Raw genomic sequence first — 25,589 nt, 5'->3', positions numbered from 1 at the left:
AACGGCATAATCTGCTGAATAAATCTGCAGCTTGGCCCTGTCTGGCTGCTGTCTGGGTTCTGTGCACTTGGACAAAAGCGCCGGACACCTTGCCCACTGACAAAAGGCCTGGCCCTAATCGGAGTGGACATGGCCTGCTGATGGAGCCTTTTTGAGCAATTGAACTCGGTCAATGAATCTTCGGGGACCTAATGAAACATAAGGGACAGGCTGTTTGAATCCAACAACGGGGCCAGCACCAAGGTGTCCTGTTTCTGTCCATCAGCCTCAGAACTAAACCATAATTACTTTTAGGAATGCACGCATGTAAATTAAATTACTGCTTTATTTTATTTTCTATTTTATTATATTTTTTTGTAATGTTATTATAGTGTTCTTAAAATAGTTCTCTATCTGTGTTTTTTTTATTTTTGTTTTACTTTTATGTATGCACCACGACACCAAGTCAAATTCCTCGTACGTGCCAACCTACCTGGTGATAAACCTGATTCTGATTCTGATGTGCCGGACCTGAGAAGGTTCTGATGATGTTGACCCTGTTGGCTAAATAATTGTTGTAGATGTTGATGTCTTTCATGTCATGGTGGAATTCAATTTTGGCCTTTGAAGGAGAAAATGAGTCTGATGTGGCGCCATTCTGTTGTTTTGTTTTCCTCCTGGAACATTGCGAGAAAGGCGAAACAGGCCTTAGTGTGTCTCTGGAGCAAACTGTTTGGGATGGAGGACATGCTGTTCTTCTTTGAAACGTTGAGGAAGGAGACTGGGTTCCTTTTAGAAAGCCCTTGGGGTATGTGTATGGGAAAACCTGTGTGGGCCACTGGAATCTCCTCAAAGAGAAGGAGTACAGCACGAGTGCTGACCTCACCACGGGAGAGAGGAACCGGTCTTTGTGATTAGAAATGCCACGAAAAAGTGTGCATTGTTCGCAGCCTAACACGTTTTTTGTTCTTCTGGTCTTGTGATTCACCTACAAGGTCTCAGGATCACTGACCCCTTGTAGCTGGCTGCCTGCAATGCCTACACAAGTCCATGACACTATATTTCCTTTACACTCTGTTGTTCTCAGATTGCTTGTTGTCGCAAAGTGTAACATCAGTTAGCAAAAGTGGAAAGTTAAAAAACGTAATGAATCTCAATCTTTTCATTTGTAAAGATCTGACTCTTCCTGAGTTTGATACTGTACATGTGGACATGTGTCAAACTCAAGGCCCGGGGGCCAAATCAGGCCCTTGGTGGATTTAATTTCGGCTCGCAGGATAATTTCTAATTACTATTAGATCTGGTCCTCCGGTATATTGCACGCACACCTTCACTCCATCCTGAGGGTCTCCTCAGCTCAGAGCCTGAGCCCAAACATTGATGAACTTGCACCCAAGATGAGATGCCAAGTATCTGAACTAGCATCACAGAGCAGCACACTGAGTTCAATGGATGTTTCCTTCTGCACTTTCTCTCTCAGGACAACAGGGCATGTTTGGTTTTCTCTTTATGGGGAATAGTTTTGTTGAAGCTGTTGTTGGCCTGTGGAAAAATATAATCATAAGAAATAACTCCGGAGAAGCTGCAGATAGAGCCATGAGAAATGAATGCAACTGATTATTTAATGTTTAATGTTGTTTTTATAGGCAATCATTTAAGCTTTGTTAGTTCCAGGTTTAATATGTGCAATAAGTTCATTTCAATAAGTTTTGCAATAAACATTGAACCAGTTGAACCCTCGACTAGCACCGATTTTTTTATTTTGGCCCACTGTGTATTTGAGTTTTACACCCCTGTACATAGATCAATAAAGGATGTTGACCTAATATCGTCAGTGCTTACATGTTTACATTTGCCTTCAAACAACCCTACAACAATGCAACAATACTGAATGTAGAATATAATGTTAATGTTACATATCAAAATAGCATAGGTCTCATGAGACGATATCCATGGTGGGAGCTGCATGTAATCCTTCTGAAGTTTATAATAAGGAACAACAACTGTGTAAGGTCATTGTTTGTAAAATACCTTCCGCATAACCATAAGGCAAACTCAAAAACAACATAAACATCCATGCTTCTTGAACTGGACCATTACCATCTGGACCACAAATATAATAATTCAAATAACGGAATAATTCATGTTTTAATCCTTTATGTATTTATTTTTACTTTATTTTTGCTCTCAAAAGTATGGCTTTCAAAAGTAAAATAAAAGTTCAAGTGAAAATAACAAGAAGAAGTCCCTTTTTATTATGATTAAAATATATACAAATGCCAGAACAAATCATAATAACTAAAAAGAATAATAAAGAATGACATGTAAAGTTGTAATTGGAAGAAATTATAAACGGAAATTGCAAGGCCATTTATTGTGAAATATCTTACACTTATCTTTCGCGTTTGGTATGGTTTGTCCCTAGCGAGTCTCCTTACATGTTGTCAACAGTGTGGTTTCCATGGAGACTAAAGTCAACCTCTGGACGCGAATGGATATTTCGACATGTTTTGCCTGCTAGGAAATGTTAAACTAATCTACATATTCTTTAAATTAAGAGCAGTTGTATTCATTATCGATTACAATAGAACCTAGAGGTAACTTTCTGACTTCTAATGTTGGTAAACAAATGTAAGAGTTGAATCCCAAGAATCGCATCGACATTTTAAATGGATGCTAATGAGCATTATTGTGTCACACACACAGTAATGTTTGAGCTAACGATACAACGTAATGTTATCAATAATACTGATGAAACTAAAGAGGAACAGGAGGGGTTTTCATCTCAAGTAGACACGGTAAGTCTGAGCACTTACATACGATGATTCATTCAGCCTAAAACCTTTTAATTAGACAGGTGAAATAGCTAATTAGGCTAAATGTAGCTAATTGCTAGTAGCAGCTAACTAGCTTATTAGTACTGTATCAACGTTTTTAAGTTGAATGGTGGGTTTACATATTTGTATTATGACCTACGTTTCGATGTTTAGGTAGATACAATACTAAATATCAGGGATGTAAAGTAAGTAGATTTACTCAAATAATTAAGTACAATTTTGAGATACCAATTCTTTACTTGAGTATTTTAAACGTTTGCTATACTTTGTACTTCTACTCTACTACAATTCAGAGGTTCATACTTTGTATCCAGTTGTTTAAAGTCCTTATGCCTGTAAAAAAGATCTCAATGGAGTGACTTAATGTCTATTTACTTGGTTTTGACAGACCACATTTGTCTTTATTTAATAGTCTTTATTCAATGAGTTATAATGTAGTGTAATACAATAGTTAAAGGCCTAGTTCAAGCTTAAGGTACGTAAGGTACTTTTCTTGATTTTTCTTCTTCATACTTTCTACCCCACTTCAATTCAGAGGTAAATTGTGTACTTTTACTAATCAACTCTTAAATCAGACTTTAGTTACACCTGGAGTAAATTCCCAATCTGCACAATGACTACTTTTACTTTAGGTACTTTAACTATATTTTGATGCTGATACTTTTCTACTTTTACTTGAGAATAATTTTGAATGCAGAACTTTTACTTGTAACAGAGTATTTTCTACACTCTGGTACTTCTACTTTTACTCAAGTACAAGATCTGAGTACTTCTCCCACCTCTGCTAAACAACCAGTTACATTACATTGCATTTAGCTGACGCTTTTATCCAAAGCGACTTAGGTACATCAGGTTTCATAGAGCCAAAACATTTCAAGTGCTACTCAACTGGCTTTAGATAAGCCAGTCCTTTATTAGTATATAATAATAATAATAACAATAATGCATTTTATTTATATAGCGCTTTTCACAACTCAAAGACGCTTTACAGTATGAGGGAGGATATAAGTGCTTTGTTAGTAATTCTATCGCTCGAAGTGGAGTCGAAAGAGATGAGTTTTCAGTCTGCGCCGGAAGGTGTGTAAGCTATCTGCTGTCCTGATGTCAATGGGGAGCTCATTCCACCATCTTGGAGCCAGGATAGCAAACCGGTTAACCTTACTTTAACAAGTTACCTTTTATGATAACACCAAACTAACATTCCTTAACTTTCTGACAACAGGACTCGGATGACTTCTCCCAATGTCTGCTCAGCTACCTCGAAACCTCCAAAAGCAGAGCAGCAGTTTGTGAGAAGCGCATCCTTCAGGAACTTGAAGGTATGTTTGATAGGGTGGTTGTGGCTCAGTAGGTAATGTGCTGGACTTCGAATCAGGGGATAGCAAGTTCGAGTCCCACTGCAGTCAGCATGTCGTTGTGTCCCTAAGACACTTCACCCCAAATTGCTCCTGTGGGGATGGCCCACAGTATTGAATGTATGTAAGTCACTTTGGATAAAAAGCGTCTAACAAGTGACATGTAATGTAATGTAATGATAGCAGTGGTGGGAAGTTACCAAGTACATCTACTCAAGTATTTTACTAAAGTTCTAATTTAAGGTACTTTACTTAAATATTTTTCTTTTCATGTCACTTCCATGCCACATGTACGTTCTACGTCACTACAGCTACATACAGCTTTAGTGACTTTACTTATTAGGGAAGATTTTAACCATTTAAAAAAACAAGATGCACAAGATTATTTCTAATAAATCAGCAGTTATAGTTTATAGTAACAGCTGAATGACGAGAAGATCATTACATTTGCCAATTGAGATATATCATTGAGATTATTAAATGTATCTTAAATAATATTAATTTGTAGTGTTTTTTTTTATTTTAGATTTTCTGCTTTTTCTATTTTTTATTTATTTAATACTTTAAGAATATTTTTCTGATTATACTTACTTTTGCTTTACAGTATGTACTTTTTTCAATTCAGGGCTTTTACAGTGTGATTTTATTACTTTGAATTCTGCAAAGGATCTGAATTCTTCCCCAAACACTGAATTAGTATGCATATCATTCAGTGTTATGCTTCTACAGGCAGAGCTGCTAAATAACTTGCCTAACATGCTCACTTTCATGATTCAGTTAACTGTTCTGGTTTTCTTAATATGTACAATAACAACGCCTCAAAAACAATACCATGGATGAGATTTCTTCTGACGATAATGCATAATCTGTGTTTTCTTATTGCATCACAGACATGACTGCATCACATCACACTGAGCACATGATGCACTTTCATATTCAACCCCAACAGGATACAATGAAACTAAAGGAGCAGGTAGCTGTCTCTCTTCAAATCTTTCATCAATGACACATCCAAAGTGCACAAGTTGTGGCAAACTCCTCTAAAGTTCTGATGTATTTGATACAGGTCATTTGTGACTCAGACAACCAGCAGAACGACTCTTCCACTGACACCCGCCTCCTTCCTGCAGAGACAGAAGCTCTTTTCCCTTACGAGGTGTCAGTGTGTCCCGACAATGAAGGTGCGGTACATGCGAAAGTGAAAATGTAATAACACAGTGCAGAATGAACGCTACAGGGTGTCACAAGTCTCACATTCAAAGGTATTCTATTGCAAACTTAACAAATGTACAGTCAAAGCCAAAGTGGGGGGTGATCAGAGTCATCTTTATATGTTTGTTTTCCTGTACGTATTATTACAAGCAAAGGCATACAGATATTGGCAAGACTTTTGAATAACACTTGTGAACTTAATTGTGAATAAAAAGTGTGATGCATAAAGTACATTAACATTTAAGCACTCAATTAATTATGCATGATATCTGAGTGACAGCAGGTACATTCAAAGTAAAGACATCTTGTGTTATGTTAAATGTTGTATTTAATTGCAAAGATGTAAAAGAGATGAATGCTAGATAACATCCATGTCCCCTCTTTATGCAATGTGGAGGTCTTGCTGAAGGGTTAATGTTGTATTAAAACGTCTGTGGCAATACAACAGTTTCTCACAAGAGGTCACTGTTGTCATATTTTTTGCTCTCATTAATTTCTGTAGGGAGTTCGTGATAATGACGTTTTTCAGACAGAGAAAGTGGTATAGTGTTAACAACGTTGGTCTAGTTATTACAACATTCGGACAGAATATTCCTGCATACATATTTCTTTAGGCAGTTCGCTGCCCTGTTTTCCTCCTTGCTAGTGGAACTATTAACCCTTGTGTTGTGTTCGAAAGCTGTTACCCTTCATGGTGATCGCGGGTACATTTTGACCCATGATTTATCTCAGTCCAAAACACTCAAAAAAAAGAGTTTGAACTACATCATAACTAACTTATAATGCATTCATAACCGTACAATCCTGTTGTAATGTAATGTTATGGCCCCAAAACACATTCCACCACATATTGCACACGTGCATGTGTGAGTTCAGGTTCAAGTGTTAGGTGTACATATTCTTTGAGAAAGGTGGAGTTCCCGTGGGGGGAGGGGGGCAGAGGGAGGGGAGACCAGGTGCATGTTGCGAACAATTTTTGTGACAGTGGATGAAGGAGGCGGGGGAGGGGTGTCTGAAGTCAAAGATGAATCTTGATTGTGCCAAATTTGACCTCGAGTCACCCAAAACAATTCTGCTGGGTCTCCCCAGACCCCAACACCAAATGATACACTTCTTTTTTTAGAGACCTTCAGACTTGGCTAAAATTGTAAAAATCAGTTTTGTAGTTTTAGCTGCTGTGGAGGATATCATGAAGCCTCGTTCCGTTAAAAAAAAACTAGAGCGTAGTTATTATATAACTTTAACTTGAAACGGGTCACAGGAGACCCGAACACAACGTAAGGGTTAATAAAGCATTTTCTTTTTTTGACTTGTCACAGGAGATTACACAGAGATGGAGAATCGTTTGGGGTTGGAATACGAGGCAGAGCGAGAGATAGAACGCTGTGAGGAGAGGAAGAAGGAGGAGCAGAAGAGACGAATAGAAAGAGACTTCCAGATGGAGCTGAAGAAGATAATGGAGGCAGAGAAGGTTCGTCACCGTGGACTTACTATACTCAACATGATGACTTTTATTGTAATTCTTTTTACAACAGATGTAGGTTTGGTTTCAGGTTAGCAAATGTGTAATCCCCCACTGTGTAGTATTTGTCTCCTATATATATATTATTAATACAAATAAATCAAATAAACCAAGTTCTTTAGATATATCTAATAGTAAATGTATTAATTAGGGAATCAGACAATGTAAGGAAACTGCTGCCTTAGTCAATGACTGCTGAGACAGAAACGGCCTCGTTGCCTTTAAATTCAAGTATTCTGCTATGGTGGGAGAGGAATGAATAATAATAAGCAAAGACAACAAGATATATTTAAAGAAAGATGGATCTTGCTGTGGAAAGAACAATATCAATGATATTCTAATCTAAATTGTCATTATTTATTTCATCATGTTTATTTCCTGATTATTACTCTCTGTATTCAGCTCCAGCAGAAGGAACTTGAGTTGATGGAGAAGAGAGCTCAGGAAAAACTGGACCAGGAGATGATGCTTCAGCGGGTAAGTCGGTCAATATGCTAGTGATGGCAGTTTGACACTGAAGCTTCGATACGTGCTTCAAACCCTGGACTTCCTATTCTATAGAAGCAGTGCTTCGAAGCTTGCTTCAAATCACGTGACATATGACGTCCGAAGCAGCAACTGCTTCAAATCACGTGACATATGACGTCCGAAGCAGCAACTGCTTCACTTCCTGAATGAATCACTTGACTGGTTCACGGTCCAATCACGCGATTCAATGCACTGCCTCGTCTCGATTCTGACAGGTGACAGGTTGAAACAGTTTTGAATTTGAGCGCTTCAACACTTTATGACCGCTCTAAACAATGCGCAATGTGTGGGTTGTCGTCGTAGTTTGCGTTGTTGCTGTTGAGTTGTTGTTGGTATTGCATTTGTATTGGATCATTATAGAGCAAGCCAGGAAGAAAGATAGGTCGTTCTGGCTCGGGAGACACTTTGAAATGTGGAGAAGTTGTGGACGAAAAGACAATTATGAGTATTCAAAAAAGATGTCAACAGTTTAAAGAATAGATAGCCCAGTGGATAGAGCCGGCGGCCCGCGTGCGGCGACGTCCTCCGAGCAACTGGTTCAAATCCTGGAATGGATGAGCTTTTAAACATTGCCCGCTTTTCAACTTTAATACTATAACTGATTAAAGGCCCTCTCCGGCCAGAAAAATGCCTTAAAATACAAAATAAAAAGAATAACGTAGGCTACCTCAAGAACTGTGAGTGTTCCCCATCCCACATAATCACCCCCTGCCATAATTACACAAGCACACCCAACCAATGCCACATTTTCCAGCACTCTCTTCTCAATAACCCAATACACACAATTATCAATCTTTAATTGCAAATAGAACATGATAGTGTGTGTGTGTGTGTGTGTGTGTGTGTGTGTGTGTGTGTGTGTGTGTGTGTGTGTGTGTGTGTGTGTGTGTGTGTGTGTGTGTGTGTGTGTGTGTGTGTGTGTGTGTGTGTGTGTGTGTGTGTGTGTGTGTGTGATATCTTTCAAGGCGGCAAAGATACATTAAACCCATGGCAGCCTTGCACTTCGCCAGGAGAGGTCGCTGTAACTGAAGCTTCGAGAAATTAACCTATTTTCGAAACAATTGTCCAAGTGATTCGATGCTTCATTCAAAGCTTCATTTGCCCATCACTACAATATGCTGACTATATGGTGTTTTATTAAATGTATGTATATATTCATTGAATGCAATTGTAACTCAATGTTTCATTTGAAATGGGTCAACTGGCTTTGTTGTAACTCTGTTGACTCTCTTTAGGAAGTGATCCGAAACTTACAGAGACGAGTGGAGGACGAGAGGAGGATGAGGGAAGAGGGGCAGAAGAGGATAAAGGACGAGGAAGACAAGAGGACAAGAAAGGAGGATGAGATTAGAAGGAAGAAAGATGAAGAATGGCGAGAAAAGAGGGAACAGGAACATATGAGAAGAGAGAAAGAGGTGAGGGTTACCACAGAGGAGGAAAGGATTAGAAAAAGAAAAGTAGAGGATGTTCTGATGAAGAAGAAGAAGAGGGATAACATAGAACTTGAAGGTGAAGAAATAAAACCTGAGGAGAGGAAGAACAAGGAAGAAAAGGCTAGGGATGAGGAGGCAAGGAAGAAGGAGACGTTGAAGGAAGTTGTAAGCATAAAGGGAGGGGGGGAAAGAAATATGAAGGAAGACATAATAACATTTGAAGAGGATGAGATGAGGAAAGAGGAAGGACGGCAAAGGGAGAGGAGACAGGAGGAAGAGAGGAGACAGGAGGAAGAGAGGAGACAGGAGGAAGAGAGGAGACAGGAGGAAGAGAGGAGACAGGGGGAAGAGAGGAGACAGGAGGAAGAGAGGAGACAGGAAGAAGAGAGGAGACAGGAAGAAGAGAGGAGACAGGAGGAGAGGAGACAGGAGGAAGAGAGGAGACAGGAGGAAGAGAGGAGACAGGAGGAAGAGAGGAGACAGGAGGAAGAGAGGAGACAGGAGGAAGAGAGAAGACAGGAGGAAGAGAGGAGACAGGAGGAAGAGAGGAGACAGGGGGAAGAGAGGAGACAGGAGGAAGAGAGGAGACAGGAGGAAGAGAGGAGACAGGAAGAAGAGAGGAGACAGGAAGAAGAGAGGAGACAGGAAGAAGAGAGGAGACAGGAGGAAGAGAGGAGACAGGAGGATGAGAGGAGACAGGAGGATGAGAGGAGACAGGAAGAAGAGAGGAGACAGGAGGATGAGAGGAGACAGGAGGAAGAGAGGAGACAGGAAGAAGAGAGAAGACAGGAGGAGGAGAGGAGACAGGAGGAGAGGAGACAGGAGGAAGAGAGGAGACAGGAAGAAGAGAGGAGACAGGAGGAAGATGAAGTGGGCTGTAAAGGGTATGATGTGGACAAAGGAAAGATGGAGAGAAAAGGAGATGAGAGAAAAAGTGTAGAAGCAGAGAAGGAGCTAAAGGAGGAAGCGGTGGGAGAAAACCAGATAACAGCTAACCAGGAAATAAGACTCAAAGAAAAGCAGCAGAGTGAACAGAGAGTGGTGCACCATGGGAAAAAGGAGGAGCAAGTGGTGAAAGCAAATGAGCTGCACGCAAAAAGCAAAATGAGTCAACGTGAGAAAAAGAACATGGATGAAAGGGAAACATCCACTTCCTGGACTTCCTCTGGTCCTTTACACAGCGAGTCTCCCATCAGTGCTGACACCGTACCACAGCTACATGAAGAAGGGAGCATCGATCAGACCTCCATGGATAAAGCCAGGCCTTCTACTGAGTCTGTGTTTCCCTCTGAGAGCCTCCCAGAGCTCACAGAGGAGAGGAGGCTGGACTGGATGAAGGACTGCATCCCCTGGTCCAAACTCTCCCTGCAGAACCGGAGGAAGCAGAGAGGGTCTGTGCGCAGAGGAAGAGGGCCGAGGGGGGTCAGCAGTCTGCCTCCAATCTGCCCTGACTCTCTGCTGAGGGCCACAGGCTGGAAGTCCCTGCTGGAGGTAGGATCTACAGTACAGACGCTTCCAACATGTTTATGTCACAACATGATGAAGGATGGAGTCGTTTGAGAGCTAATATCTAAACCCTATCTACCCTAATATCTCTAACCCTACTATCTCTAACCCTAACATCTCTAACCCTAATATCTCTAACCCTAAAATCTCTAACCCTAACATCCCTAACATCTCTAACCCTAACATCTCTAACCCTAACATCCCTAACCCTAACATCCCTAACCCTAACATCTCTAACCCTAACATCTCTAACCCTAACCTTAAAGGTGGGGTAGGTAAGTTTGAGAAACCGGCTCGAGATACACTTTTTGTTATATTCCATGGAATGCTCTTAACATCCCGATAGCAATGAATATCTGAAATGCTTTGACAAAAAATCCATTAAAAAAATGTCATCTGTGGAAGCTGTAGTACTGTAAAAAGCATGACCAATCATTTTAGCCGGCCCGGCTAAAGTAACTGGATGGCCTACCTGCCTGTCAGCCTTCCATCTGTGCACAAACTTATCTCGTGCCCTCATTGGTCATGTGCGCGTTCGTGTGTGTTGGAGGAGGGGTTCTGTAAGGAAGTGGCAGATTATTTCCAGCTGTGTATTTTCAAATTCTAGCGCACTCGAGCTGGTTTCTCCAAAATTACCTACCCCACCTTTAACATCTCTAACCCTAACGTCTCCCCTAATTAACCTGCAGTGCCAATACTCTCATGTTGATTTAAAAAAACAAAATAATGTCTTTCTCAGAACTGTATTCTCGTAAAACAAATAAAACTTGACACAACTCATCATTTTAGGTTATTGAACTAGATAAGATCATGTACCAAAGCTATATTATAGTTTACAAATTGTAGGTTTAGACTTTGAGTCATCAAATAATCTCCTACTTCCCCCCCCCCTAATTGTTCAATCTTTTGATCTATAAAATATAAAATAATTGTTCATCATTTATAAATTGAAGTGTATATCTTTTAAATGTCCTGTTTTGATTATTCATAAACCCAAAGATACTTGCAGAAAATCACCATATGTGAGAGGCTGAAAAAAGCTATTTCTGCCATTTGGACTTGAAAATAACTCTAAGGAATAATCCAAATAGTATCCAACAGTGAACCTCTGAGCCCTGAAGCATCCCCTCCTCTCTTCAGGTGACCACAGTGACTCTGGAGGATTTACCCGGCTGCAGCGTGTCCTCTCTCAGTCAGTGCACTCGACTCCAGTCCCTCACCCTCAGACGCTGCGGCCTCAAATCTCTGGAGGGCCTCAACCAGCTCGCACAGCTCTGCTACATCGATGTGCAGGTGGATATAGAATAGAATCCTTTATTGTCATTATACAGGTACAATGAGATGAGTAGAGCTGCTCCTTTTTTTAAGGTGCCATAAAAAAATACAAAAAAACAAACGAGAGACGTACAGTACAACATTCAGGAGGAGACAACATACAACATACAAACAACAAGCATTCATACTTCAATATGCAGATAAAGTTAAAGTGCGGGGATATATCGGTTGAAGTCAAATAAATATGTTTGAATGTGTATACAAATATATTAGTGCTGTCAAAATTATCGCGTTAACGGCGGTAATTAATTTTTTGAATTAATTGCGTTAAAAACATTTAACCTATTTAACGCATGTGCAGAATGGCCCGCCCCATACGTGCCACCAGTGGCAGCGCCAGGGTATGGCTGGGGTAGGCTACACCCATACCAAGAAATGGCTTAGCCCCACCATGAAAAATGATGTTAAAGTAAGCAAAATAAAGTCTGCTAACTCGCGCGGAGTAAATTGCACAGAGAGCAGTTAGTAAGATTGATTTCAGTAGCCACGGTTTTGAAAACTTTTGTCACGTAGTGATCGTCTTCTCAATAGAACATCTTTGATAATGTCTTCTGGCCAATCAGAATCAAGATAACGGCGTGGTGTTGTTGCAGGAAGTCCCGACAGAGAATACTTTTGCTGTAGTACAGGGGTGCACATAACTGGTACGCAGGTTATGTGCGTAATCTCTCTGAAATGCATATTGTGTCACAAAGCGCATTTGCGTACCGACGTACTTGTGAAGCTTTTCCAGAAGGCGGTTAGATCACCGGACGACAGAGTCGGTCTCCGTGTGCACAGACAGGGCTGCTGTTAACGTCGGTCTGTACAACGGAATTGTGCCAAAACTACGCCAACCGGCTGCGGAGGGAGACTCCCCCCCCTTCACTGGAGAACTGCGCTAAAACAGCTCATCACAACGTTCACACTCTGTGGTCACGAAGTACTCCACTAGCCCCCCCCCCTCTGTCGACTTTCCTGAAGTACTCCCCCGTTGATAGAAATCAACACGTAATGAATTAAGACCCACGGTTTGATGATTGATAGGTGTGTGGGTTGTCTTTCATTTTGACACGCAGAAAAATGTTATAATAAACATAGATACTGTATGTTAAATGGATATATCCGCCTTCTTTCATTTATCTTTCCATTCCCACAACAATATACATAAAGAAATGGCATATTTTGGACATAGTTCGAATGGTGATTAATCATGATTAATTAATTTTTAAGCTGTGATTAATCTGATTAATTTTTTTTATCGTTTGACAGCCCTAAAATATATATATATATATCACTCCTCCATATATGACATTATGTTCACTCTTATGTGCAGATCTTGATTTAAATATAATTATCTTTCTGAAAATAAAAAGCAATAAATCCACGTTTTGTTGTGTCATAACATTTCACAGGAAAATGACATCTCATTTGTCGACTGTGAAAATATGACGAGTTTACGAGTTCTTCAACTCGGCCACAACAAGCTGACGTCCATCCATGGTTTGACTGGGGCGGAGAATGTGGACGTCCTCGACCTCTCGAACAACTCCATCACCCGCATTGGTGAGAACTGTTGTTTTATCCCCAATCAATCATTTACTTTGACATGAAGTTGTATATCAAATAATATAAATTGTGTCACATCTGAGGTCTAACTCAAGTCTGCAATACTCCACCAGAGGGCAGCATCTCTCTTCTCCTTTAAGCCTGGACTCATTAACTCTTCTGCAATGTGCATTGAAAATGATTTATTTACTGAAGTCAACTTGAGCCCTGGGGCTTAATCCATAAATATATATTGCCCAGACAAGAGGTTAAACACATTAAATTGTATATTTAGCTACTGTAACAGAGGGCTATTGTTAAAACCGAATCCTATAGGAGGGTCTTTGAATTCATTTTTAAAGGGGACCTATCATGCAAAATGCACTTTTTATCTTTTATACATAAAGATGTGTCCCCGGTGTGTCAGGGAACTCACGCAGCGTCAGAAAATAAAACCCTCTCTCTTTTCCTCCGTACCCAAATCTCTAAAAACGGGGCTACAACGGAGCTGATCCAGATTTGCGTCCGATATGACGTAATATCTGAAATGTGGACCCACGGCCCAATCAGAAACGTTGCTATCAGAAACAATGCCCGACTGTTTTGGACGTAATATGGTCGATGTTTACCTTAGCATGGCTAACACTCAGAGCTAACCTGTACTGGAGAGCATGTGTGTGAAGAAGCAGGAAATAAAAAGGAACTCACCTTGTGGTATAACCGGCAAGAGAGAAAGCCTTTGAGCTCCAGACTGTTTCAGAGAGAATCCTTGATAATCCATGATATGGCGTTTCATCACCGCAGTATTTAGTTTAGACAGTAGCTGCCGGGTCCCGCATGAGCTCAGACCCCTCCTTTTTTATTTAATCATTTTTTTTTTTAAAGCTTTATACCCAAATCAGCACTTGGAATATGAGGCATGGCTAGAATGGGTGATCTGTTTGGTATTTTGACTAAAACACTTCATAGATATGTTTTTTATATATATTTCATATATATCTGAGACCTATGCTATTGCCTAAAAATAGCATGATAGGTGACCATAGCTGTTTCTCAATCTGAAGCCGATAAATGTCTTCCCCAGCTGGTCTGGAGTCGATGAAGAGACTGCAGCGGTTATCATTGGATCACAACCAGCTGATCAGCACCAGAGGACTGAGGGACGTCTACACGCTGCTGCACCTGAACTGCTCTCACAACCACCTGGTGACGGTGGAGGGTCTGGAGAACAGCGCTCTGCTCTGCACGCTGGACCTGAGCGCCAACAGCCTCACTGAGGTAACAAACATTAAGGAAAGCACTAGTTCTGATGTCACCGTGGAAACATGATGTTTAAAGTGGATGAGACGTTTGTAACTCAGCATTGAATGAAACCCTCAGCATTCATGTTTCATTTTTTAGGGATGTAAATATTTTGTATGATATTCTAATGGAAAATCAGCAAGAAAAATAGTTTTCATCTTGTATACATAAAACAAAAGATAAACAAATAGATGTAATAATTTTATCAAGATGCAAAAACTAAAATATACCATTAGATTCACCTTTAACCAAGATTAGATTTTTTTAAAGGAATAGGAGTGAAAACCTAATGTTGCAAATACTGAACAGATGAGCAGATTTATTTAAATCAACAACTCGTGATAGAAATCCAATTTGGGGGCTTACATTATCATTTTGAAACGATAGAATTCATAAGAGTGCATGGCTTCTGTTTGACAGAACTCATTGCAATACATTTCCCCCACGACTCACGAATAAAAGACCCCATATGGAACATTTTCAAGTGTACCCCCTAAGGAAAAAATAACAAAAACAAAATCGGAAATCCTAAGGGACATTTAAAATCGGTCAAATATCACAAATTGACCAGTTCCATCCAACCATGAACATTATTGGGGGATTGATGTTAATTCAGTCCTACAAAATGACCGCCTTGAACTAAAACGTGATGTAACAAACTTAAAATAGGTGAACTGAAAGGGATGTTGCCCAGTGTAACTTCACCTCAAAGTCTCAGAAACATCAAAGAGAGTAACTCACTGGTAATTGCTTAATAAGTCAAGAAAATTAAATTAATGAAACATTCAAACAAAAGTAATCAGTATAATAATAACTTAAGTGTAGCCTAAGGCTCCCCATGATTGCAGCAGGGCTAACTGATGACTGTAAACACAGCAGGACTGAAACAGCTGACGTTGATGGACGGGGTCGTTTATCCGTCACTGGACCAGCAGCGGCAGCAGAAAGTTAGCCTAACCCCCCGTGTTACTGACAGCTCCACCCTGTTCCTCCATCAGCCCCCCAGCCTGAGCAACCAGGTCCTCCTGAGCGAGCTGCACCTCCAGGACAACAGCATCTCCTCCCTGCAGAGCCTCAGCGCCGCCTGGATGCCCCTCCTGCAGCAGCTCTCTGTGGCCCAGAACAGGTACCCTCCTCCTACTTATTCTGTCTCTTTGTTCCAGCTATTTTGTTTTATTGTCACATTATACATGGCATTAACATACTGGTTACAACAACATAACAATCATGTTAAAGAAGGCCAGCAAGGTAATACAAATAAAATAAAAGGCTAGGGATATGCCTTATTAGATGATTTAAACTTGAGAACAGGATTAGCTGAAAAGAGTCCAAGGAAGCTTATAAAAGTTAACAGCATTTAATTAAACAAATAATGCGATGATATACAAATGAAAATATGCGAGTGGCGCGGCTCCCCCCCTCAGATCAGCTGCTACCCATTCGCGTGGGGACGTGCTGGGCGGAAGAGAGATCGATTCTTGGCTTGCTTCCCCTGATGTCATCTGTGGTCTTCTCCCATTGGCCGGCGTCGACGGGGGCGTGTCCAATGCAAATCCTGTTGTCAATTTACAATATTCTAATGTCTGTGGTTATTTAAACATTCCCTAATAAAAGTATTGCAGTGTCAATAACTGAGGGTTAAAGACAGTGTGTTTAGTGTATAACACTACGTGTCATTTCTCCTTAAATTCACTTTTTCTTAAAAAACGTAATATTAGCCACATGCTAATGCTAACCGGAAGTGATGATATTTACTGCCAGAAACCGGAAGTTATCCGGTTTTCATAGTACATTTTTCCCACTTTCTGTTGAGTTGTGTTTCTTGTAATCTCTATTTATATGTCAGTTTTTCCATCAAAAATATTTCTTCCACAATGGTTACCTATTGGTCAATTTAATTTAATTGCATCTTTATACCCCACCACACTTATAAAATATCACATCCGCCTTCAACAATCCCTCGGTCTGCATTAAAACTTAAAGGGGACCTATCATGCAAAATGCACTTTTTGATGTCTTATATACATAAATATGTGTCCCCGGTGCGTCAGGGAACTCACGCAGCGTCAGAAAATAAAACCCTCTCTCTTTTCCTCCGTACCCAAATCTTTTGAAAACGGGGGTACAACGAGCGGATACAGATTTGCTGCCGATATGACGTAATATTGGCGGCGGACCTACAGAAAGTTGCCATCAGAAACAATGTTTTGGACGTAATCTCGTCTTTGTTTACATTAGCAAGCCTCGCTAACACTCAGAGCTAACCTGTACTGTGTAGAGCACATGTGTTTAAAAAGCAGGAAATAAAAAAAAAGAACTCACCTTGTGATAAACCCGCAAGAGAAAAAGCATTTGAGCTCCATACTGTTTCAGAAATAATCCTTGATGTGGTTTAGAACAGGATGTCGTTTTATCACAGCAGAATTTAACTTTATCTCCGGTAGAATTCTGATCAGGCATTAGCTCCGCCTCCTATTTTTTAGGACCCACAATCCGCGTTTCTCTAACAGGGCTGCAATAGAGGGGTATGAGCAGTATGAGGCATGGCTACAATGGATGTATTTTAAGCAAAACACTTCACAGACATGTTTTGTATAGGTATGGCCCTATGGTATGGCCCTACAATATATTTTCCCTATATAGCATGATAGGTCCCCTTTAAATTATAATACTGAAAATAACGATGTATACAAAGATAACTTATATTATTATATTAGATTAAATAACCATTGTTACATAGTATTATACTATCTAAAAAGATCTAATCCAAACATCTAAATAAGAGCTGTGGGGAAAACATTTCTAAATGAATGCCCATACCTAACTCTCAAAAACAAATACACAGGCACATTGCTTACATTATAGTCAACATTAGGCACACATACACACATCATTGTCCTTTATATGTCTTAATTGATGTGCAAAAATTCATTATGAGCGTTCAGTAATACATATCTTTGCATAAGGCCTCTACATGACATTTATTTCTTATTATTTGATATAAAAAAGTGAACGCCTTTATTTTGAAGATGACTCATGCAATTTAAAAACCAGTCACATAACGGCATAATGTCTAACAGTGGTACAATATTAGCTTAATACTGTTTTATATCTTTCAAAAGTTGTTATATGTTGTCTCTGTGTGTCCTAGAGTTACCCAGCTGCCCTCCATGTCTGGTTGTGTGTCCCTTGCAAATCTGGATCTTCGATTCAACTGCCTGTCAGGTAACAGATTATTTTAATGAAACAGATTATATAAGCCCTTTCCATAATAGATAGGCATTCCTTCCTCTACTGTGCATGTCAAGTGGGGAGATTCACAAGCTGTTGTTTCAGCTTCTTTACATCCACTTTCAAATCCATTCCTCAGACTCAGATTGATCTTACTTATAAAAGACGATGGCTATAAATGTACATGCACCAAGCCTTTAAGCTCAAACACTTATGATTCGATCTATTTGACATGACACTGCTACATTCATATTGTCTTATTGCTGGCTGTCAGAGTAGAGTGTATGACTTAATGGAAACAAGAGGCATCATCTATTTATTTAGATACATAACAAGATGAGACACTGGATAACGGGGCCCTATTATGCTTTTGGGGGTTTCACTTTCCTGTAGTGTGTTATATAAGTGTTTGTAAATGGTCCCCCCCCCCTTGCCTGAAACGCCTCAATTTGCTTATTTCCTGGACAAAGTGACCTCACTATGTAACACTCGCACTTCTATTGGCTATCGCTCCAACACTGACACTTACCTCAGCCACGTAGTCTCGTATATGCATTACATTAACGCACACAATGTTCATACTGCTTACTGCACATATTTTTTGTTTCATATTTCATATCCTATAATTCATTCATAGCATTCTATTTCCATGTAAATTACTGCTTTATTTGATTGCTATTTAACTATATTTTATAACGGTGTCCTTAAAGATTTCTTGTTTTATATGTTATGTCTGCACCATGACATCAAGTCAAATTCCTCGTACTGTATGTGTGAACCTACCTGGCAACACACCTGTTTCTGATTCTGACATTGTACGAGATTTATTTATTTATTTAATTTATTTCAGTCAGAAGCTGAAACGATTTGCTAAATACCTTTTTCAACATAAAAACATAGGAACAAAAATACTTATATGAACCTGAAAATTGAGTATAATAATAGACCAAATTAGACCAAAAAATTGACAAAGCAAAAATGTTTTTTCCTTTTCTCTATCAGAGCCCCAGAACGTGTGTGAGAGTCTGGAGGGATGTCACTTCCTGCGAGAGGTGCAGCTCACAGGGAATCCTCTTCAGCAGGAGAGAGGCTGGAGGTAAGATAAGCGGTAGAAAAAATATATGTGCTACCGTTTTCTATGATATACATTTTTTATGAATGGAGGAATCTGTTAGTAAGACACATCCAAGCTGATTTGCCCTTAATTCTCTGTTCTCTAACTTCAGCACCCCCTTCTCTGTAGTACCTGTCAAACAGCTTCACATCAAGATACTGTTTTTAACCAGAAAATCTCCGTACAAAAGTTGCAATTTCTGCTTCCCTTTGCTCTGAAAAACCGCTCGCCGCTATGGATGTTCAAAGTAGAAAGCTAGCATTTCTCCATCAAAAATGCAGTCTCCTGGCTCAGGTAGTCTAAACATTCCTGCAGAACACAGGCCTTCCTGTCCACTTCCCGGGATTAGCACTGTGATCCGCGTCCGCTATTAGATTACTGCGCCGTGCCACCGACATCTGCGCTTACGTACGCCGCTCTAAGTGCTCGTAATTCCCCAAATATTGATGCAACAGAAAAATCCATTATCTCTTCAGTGTCAATTTGCTCATTCACTTATCGTGCCTAAATATTTTACCCGAGTTGCAGTGAGTTTATTTGAAAAATATGCAATGACACTCATATTATTCATGCTTCTATTGGCCTGTCATGAGCAATGATGTCACATGTTACATGTTCGCAAAGTTGTTTGGCTCCTCAGAGCTACTCACACCCATTTAGTTACACCAAAATATGAAAAATTATACTTTGCATGCCCCTCCAACTCAGCCCCGTGAAATGTAGACATTTTTAAAACATCATAACCGAGAAGAATTGAATGTCAATGCGCACGTAAAACATTCCTGCCTTTCTTACTACGGACATAACATTTCTTTTTTGTTTCCTTTTCATTATAATATCTTGATTCATGGGTCATTCTCTGTCCAAAAAAAAACTTCTGTGGACTTTTTCCTGCTTAACCCCTTGACTTAGACATCACATTAATATTCCATTGAACTTTACTTAACCTCCAATGCCAACAGAGGAATTAACCTTCTGTATTTCCACTCTCATGCCCTGGCCCTTTCATCCCGAGCCTGTGATAACACCGGTTAAATGAATGCACCAAAAGGCAAGCGCTAGGAATTAAACTCCCTGTAGGCAGCCCCTGATCCGGGAGACGTGGAAGAAGAAAACACTCTGGCTTGATTAATCATGGCCGCTCTAAGAGCATGTGGTTCAGAGGAAGTCTTCACTAAATGAAATACGGGACGTGTGCTCATACGGGATGGAGAAGGGGGACGAAGGAATGTGAGCCAAGAACAGTGTTTCCCTCAGAAAGGAGGATGAACTATATATCAATTTAGGATAGATTCAGGATGAAGTCCAAGTATAATTAATGAAGATATACTGTAGATGTTAGGAGAGAAATAGATTCATAGCAACATTCTTAACCCTTAGATGCATAAGTGGGTCTTTTTTGACCCGGTGAGGTGGTTTTCTTTAAGTATCTTTGTAATTACATTTTTTTATCATTTCATATTCCAGCTATTCCTCAAAAAACATGTTTTGGATATCATGCCATTCACATTTAAATTAAAATGTTAAGAAATTGTAGTTTTTGTATTATGACCCCAAGCTTCCATAAGTGGGTCAAAAATGACCCGCATGCATTTTCTATGGAATTTCGTTTTTGTTTCAAATGTAATTTGTTTTTCTAAAATTATAAATAGTGAAAAATGAAATATAAAATATTTCTAGTGTGAACCAAAATATATACTAAATATTATACAAGTGATTTTTCTTAACCAAAATGACAAAAATGGCATAAAAACACATATTATTCTAATACATGTCCTAGAGTGTAGGGTCCAGTCACTCTGGCATCTAAGGGTTAAAGTAGGACATCTCCTTTATTTGGTTTAATGTAGCTAGTCCTTACACATATACAGAAAAATGCTTTGACCTTAAAAAATGTCAAAGAAATGCAGAGGTTTTCAACTGAAACCAGTAAAAGTATCCCAAATAATTGAATAGGAATCACCTATTGTAAACATCAACAATTGATGGCATCCAATTATTTCCACATTCTCCCAAAGTGTGTCTAAGTGGCGTCCATTCCCCAATTGAATTACTTTCTACACCTCAATGAGCTCATGTAGCCATCAAAAGGTCCTATTTGGGTTTCCCAGAGAACATGCCCGAAGGCTTGGAATCTAATCCCGATCTGTGTCGGAGAGACCAAGTGGGCCCATCAAAACCGTATCCCCCTGACATTCAGCCCCTTATTCTGCGCTCATGTCTTTGTCCAAGGGTGGCAGTGGGGATGGGAAAACTCTAAAGGAAGGAAATGCAAAAGTCCTAAGAAAATGCATTGTTCCATTTTTGAGAATCAGAATATTTAGGTAACCGCATGCAAGGAATTAGCTGTTTTGGATGAAGGCACACAAACAACTCTTGTCAGTGGAGGTTACATTTTGAATAAGAATAAACCACCTGAGGCTTCAAGATTACTCAAACAATTCCATTTATTTCACTTATTTTATACCTTCTTTTTATACAGTTGGTAGTTATGATACATAGACTGCAGGAAACTATTGATTATTCCAGTGAAATTGAGCTGTGTTTTAAATAATCAGGATCAACACTTCTAAATCTATCCTGGCCATTAAGGCAGCCTGATTAGGAAAAAATGACTAATTGCAATTGTTTTGACTGATATCGCAGTTGCATAATTATATGCGATTTGAACCAGAGTTATAATTGTTTTAACATTATTTACATTATAACTCAAATATGTATACAAATTATCAAGGTGTGATCTGTACAATATATATGTTTTTCTTCGGGAGGGATTGCAGCACAATATAACAAATATTGCAATAAGGCGCATTAGTCTATACTGCGATTAATATAAAACACATTGAGATATCCAACTTCAGATTTAGACTGCAATAAGGAATCCCCAAATATAATAAAAACCATACATTATGAGCTGGTGAAATGTGTTATCCCCCTGTGGCGACATAGTAGACGTATAAAGAGCATATGGTGCTCTGGGAATGAATTTTGTTAAAACCAAGTTGTCCAAAATGTTTTATAAATCGACGTTGTAGCCTGAAGGCTTTTGTTTTTATGGGTTGCTGTTCCCCAGTGTCCTGTAGAGTTTCCAGCTCCACATTTTCCCACTGAACGCAGGCCACATTTGGCTCCAACAGTGGATGCTCTGAGTGGGTTTCTCTGTCAGATAACTGGGATTCCTCTGCTCGAACATCCTTAGCCCCAGGCAGCAGCGTTACCTCTCCCCCACACTCAGCCAGTACCTCACATAGGCCATGGGTACAGCTCTTATCCAAAGTGGATAGAAAAACAATATAAGATGACTGTCTAAACGTGTATTAAGTGTATACTTAAGAGGACAAAATGTACGGTGTAGTCAGGAAAACATGTACGAGGAGTGGCCTCAGAGGGACCAGAACCAGTCTTCTCAGAATGACTCCTCTAACCCTTCAGTGGTAGAGAAACCTTTAACCCTCTGAACTCACAATCAAAAGCCTGTGAATATTTAGTTGTTTAACTGAAGGACTCACCAAGCTGTTTGTATTTATTGCAGTGGCAAAGAGTACATTATAAATTGCTGGACTATTATTTAGAACAAAAGCAACAATAGTACAGTTATTTATTTAAAAGAAAAAAAGTGTGATCTGAAATATCAGCTGAAAGTGTCTTAGTAAAGGATAGACTTTGACATATATCATATGTAACCATTGCTATCCTTTTTGTCCAAATGAAAAAATGCAGTGCTATTTTTTTGTGACGCAAATTTGAAAGCTCATATCAATGTTTTATTTTTGATGTAAATAATATAATAGATTAAGATATTGGTGATATTTTGTTTCTTGACTAAGTACAGAAATAGAAATATACAAAACAAATGTCCTCGCCACTTTTTATGGCTTTAAATACCTCTGAATGTAATCCTGTTTTCTCTCCTCTTCAGATCCGCTGTGCAGAAAGCGTTGCCGAGCCTGAGGTCCATCGATGGCCAGCAGACAGACTCCTCTCTAGCACCCCCTGCTGTTCCTCAGCTCGGCTCGGCCTCAGGCAGCTTCCTGATGTTCTGCCAGGCTCAGCTTCAGCAGACTCAGTATTCACAGCAGCAGCTCAGCAGGGAGCTCAGGTAGGAGACTGATGACTGACTGTCAGGGGGCTGGGTGTCCAGAGTGAATGAGTGCAGGTCCTACCAGTGGTCAGAGACAGTGTTCAGATAGGTGTCTTATTCTGAAATCCACTGTAAATTCTTCCTAGAGCTGTCATGGAACAATGAGGGGGAAAAAAACAACTGTGATAACTATAGTTAACTCGGATAAATCACATCATTTTCATCATGATATTTTTCTCGAATGCTGACATCAGTGATTTTCCGCTTAATTGGATAACGCACATCATCTGTCTTGGCGAAACTAACATGTCAAAAGGAATGATTTCTGAAGCAGATAATGGGACAGAATGAGGGAAAAGCTCAGCTCAGGTTTGTTCATTCAAATATGGCTTAAAGTTTTCCTTAAAAAAAGATTTATGAATGCTACATCTCCTAATATTACAGAGACAAGTTCTCTCTTCTTTTTACTTATAATTTATAACTACTATGTGTGAAGTGATACACAATTCCACACCAAATTAGCAAGAAAATACCAATTCTCTAAAGGTTTTTTCCTCTTGATTCAATCAGCGCTGTTTGTTTGATCAATAGGACTTTTGAAGAAAAAAAACCTTGAAGAAACATGCAAGGCACGAGGAAAAGCCCTACATGGATTACAACAAGGGCTGCACAGTTATTCAAAATGTTATTGTTAATATCCTAATTGCATTATGGACTAGTGCATTATCAAAATCGCAGTCAGCGCAATATTTGTTGAAAAATATTTGAAAAATTCTGAATGAACTATTGTGGAGCCGTTGAGATGTCCCGGCCTACAACAAGACTTATAATAAAATTAAGTATAAAAAAAAAGATAATTCCCTCATTCAAAATAATTGCAATTTGTTATTTTTTCAAAAAATGACAACCCTTATTATAACCCTCAACAACAAATGGGATCACTTTGCAAACCGGACTAAACTGAACAGGATAAGCAAATTCAAATAACTACGAATCTATTGACAAGGTTTCACATTACGCGTTTCACATTGTGCCGATCGGCCTGCGGGACAGACAGACACGCAGCCGTCAGGAATGTCAGCTATCCTCTTGTTATGTCTGATACACAGGGCGTAGTGAGGCTTAAGACAACGTCCATCTATTTTCACAAGTCCTTGTATGTCGCTGGCCTCTGCACACTTTGACGCTCCTCTGCGAGACGGACCACCAACACTTAAAACGGTGGTCAGCTCTCTGCTTATCTTCGTGACCCCTCCAAATTACTCGGCACAAAAGATGAAACGTGGCGGCGGCTACCAGCCCGGGTCACAGCGAGGACTCCTATGGCTCGGGGGGTCCCTCTGCTTCACCCCTCACTGTTTGCCCTCTACCCCCCTGGCCTCTGGACAATGATCCTTTCTGCGGACTTTGCAAGGACCAACACGGCCATTTAACCCCCGGCCTGACCTTGTGTCTGACTGAGGTTCAGAGGAGGTGAGCAGAGTGCCACACGCCGCCGCGCTGTGACTGTAAGGTGGGGCGCCATGGGGTTTATCAGGGGTCCGGTTTCACAACTTCTCTCTACAGGGTGCAGAGTGCAGGCTGAATCCTTTGTTCCTCACAAAAAGCCTACATTTTATACCAAAACGGTCCTTTTTATGCAGTTTTCCGAGCAACTTAAATCTCTTTCTATTAATACAAAGTTCAAGAAGCACACATTAGTTCTGTGTTCTCGAGATGTATGATGGGGAATCCATAAACAAACTATAGAAAGTTGAGTTATATAAATTATTTTAGTGTCTGCTTTTTTCCATTTGCTATGTTCTGTCTTCACCAACCAAACCATGTAAAAGACCCTCAGAGAGACACGGATTAGTGCAGCAGAATATAATGAATCTTTCACTTTTCTCTTCAAACATAGAAATGGCATATGGCCCCGGTTAGGAGACACAACACTGCTGTTATTTAACAAAATACTTTACCTGGATGTAATTTATCTCTGGCACGACTGTCCGATGCGTCACACACACCCACCGTAACCTGTGATGTACAAAGAGAAGTGGATACAGAAAAACAGCGGGTAGCTTTGAAGACATTTTTACCATAGGCTTCATATAGAGGCTAAATTATATAATTTTAACTTCAGGCTCCGTCACCTGATGCTGTTGTGCCCAAAATACTTTTCCCCCTTACATTTACATTAGGAAAAGACATCTGTAAATCAGTGGCTGGGAGGTGGGGTTATATGAAATGTTAGTGCATATATTCTATGGACCTAAAGTGCCTATAGAAGGAATGGGGGCCCGCCTCCAACACAATCCCAGTATCCCCAAAAAATACATTCACATTGGTTTTGTATTGGTATACTGGTCTGCTTTGAGGATAGGAACATTTTTTGAAGTCTACTTTAAGGGGACCTATCATGCAAAATGCACTTTTTGATGTCTTTTATATATAAACATGTGTCCCCGGTGTGTCAGGGAACTCACGCAGCGTCAGAAAATAAAACCCTCTCTCTTTTCCTCCGTACCCAAATCTCTAAAAACGGGGAACAACGGAGCTGATCCAGATTTGCGTCCGATATGACGTAATATCTGAAATGTGGACCAATCAGAAACGTTGCTATCAGAAACAATGCCCGACTGTTT

The 25,589-nt window shown here is 39.9% G+C and overlaps 1 protein-coding gene across 1 annotated transcript in view; it reads left to right on the top strand.

Annotated features, from left to right (window-relative positions):
* The first annotated feature begins 2,444 nt into the window (after positions 1-2,444).
* lrriq1 (leucine-rich repeats and IQ motif containing 1) overlaps positions 2,445-25,589 on the top strand; it is a 46,114-nt gene continuing 22,969 nt past the window's right edge. The window contains exons 1-15 of the mRNA XM_034205535.1: positions 2,445-2,777; positions 4,039-4,135; positions 5,062-5,144; positions 5,238-5,352; positions 6,703-6,854; positions 7,308-7,382; positions 8,669-9,196; positions 9,635-10,357; positions 11,513-11,665; positions 13,102-13,252; positions 14,319-14,512; positions 15,535-15,662; positions 17,688-17,761; positions 18,770-18,863; positions 22,801-22,980. Coding sequence (XP_034061426.1) covers positions 2,649-2,777; positions 4,039-4,135; positions 5,062-5,144; positions 5,238-5,352; positions 6,703-6,854; positions 7,308-7,382; positions 8,669-9,196; positions 9,635-10,357; positions 11,513-11,665; positions 13,102-13,252; positions 14,319-14,512; positions 15,535-15,662; positions 17,688-17,761; positions 18,770-18,863; positions 22,801-22,980 — 2,876 coding nt within the window. The 5' untranslated portion in view covers positions 2,445-2,648. The remainder of the gene's footprint in view (positions 2,778-4,038; positions 4,136-5,061; positions 5,145-5,237; positions 5,353-6,702; positions 6,855-7,307; positions 7,383-8,668; positions 9,197-9,634; positions 10,358-11,512; positions 11,666-13,101; positions 13,253-14,318; positions 14,513-15,534; positions 15,663-17,687; positions 17,762-18,769; positions 18,864-22,800; positions 22,981-25,589) is intronic.

The sequence above is a fragment of the Gymnodraco acuticeps genome, unplaced genomic scaffold (assembly GCF_902827175.1).
Source record: "Gymnodraco acuticeps unplaced genomic scaffold, fGymAcu1.1, whole genome shotgun sequence".
Taxonomy (NCBI): Eukaryota; Metazoa; Chordata; class Actinopteri; order Perciformes; family Bathydraconidae; genus Gymnodraco; species Gymnodraco acuticeps.
The sequence above is the reverse complement of the archived record's forward strand: the minus strand, read 5'-3'. Positions and strand labels throughout refer to the sequence as shown.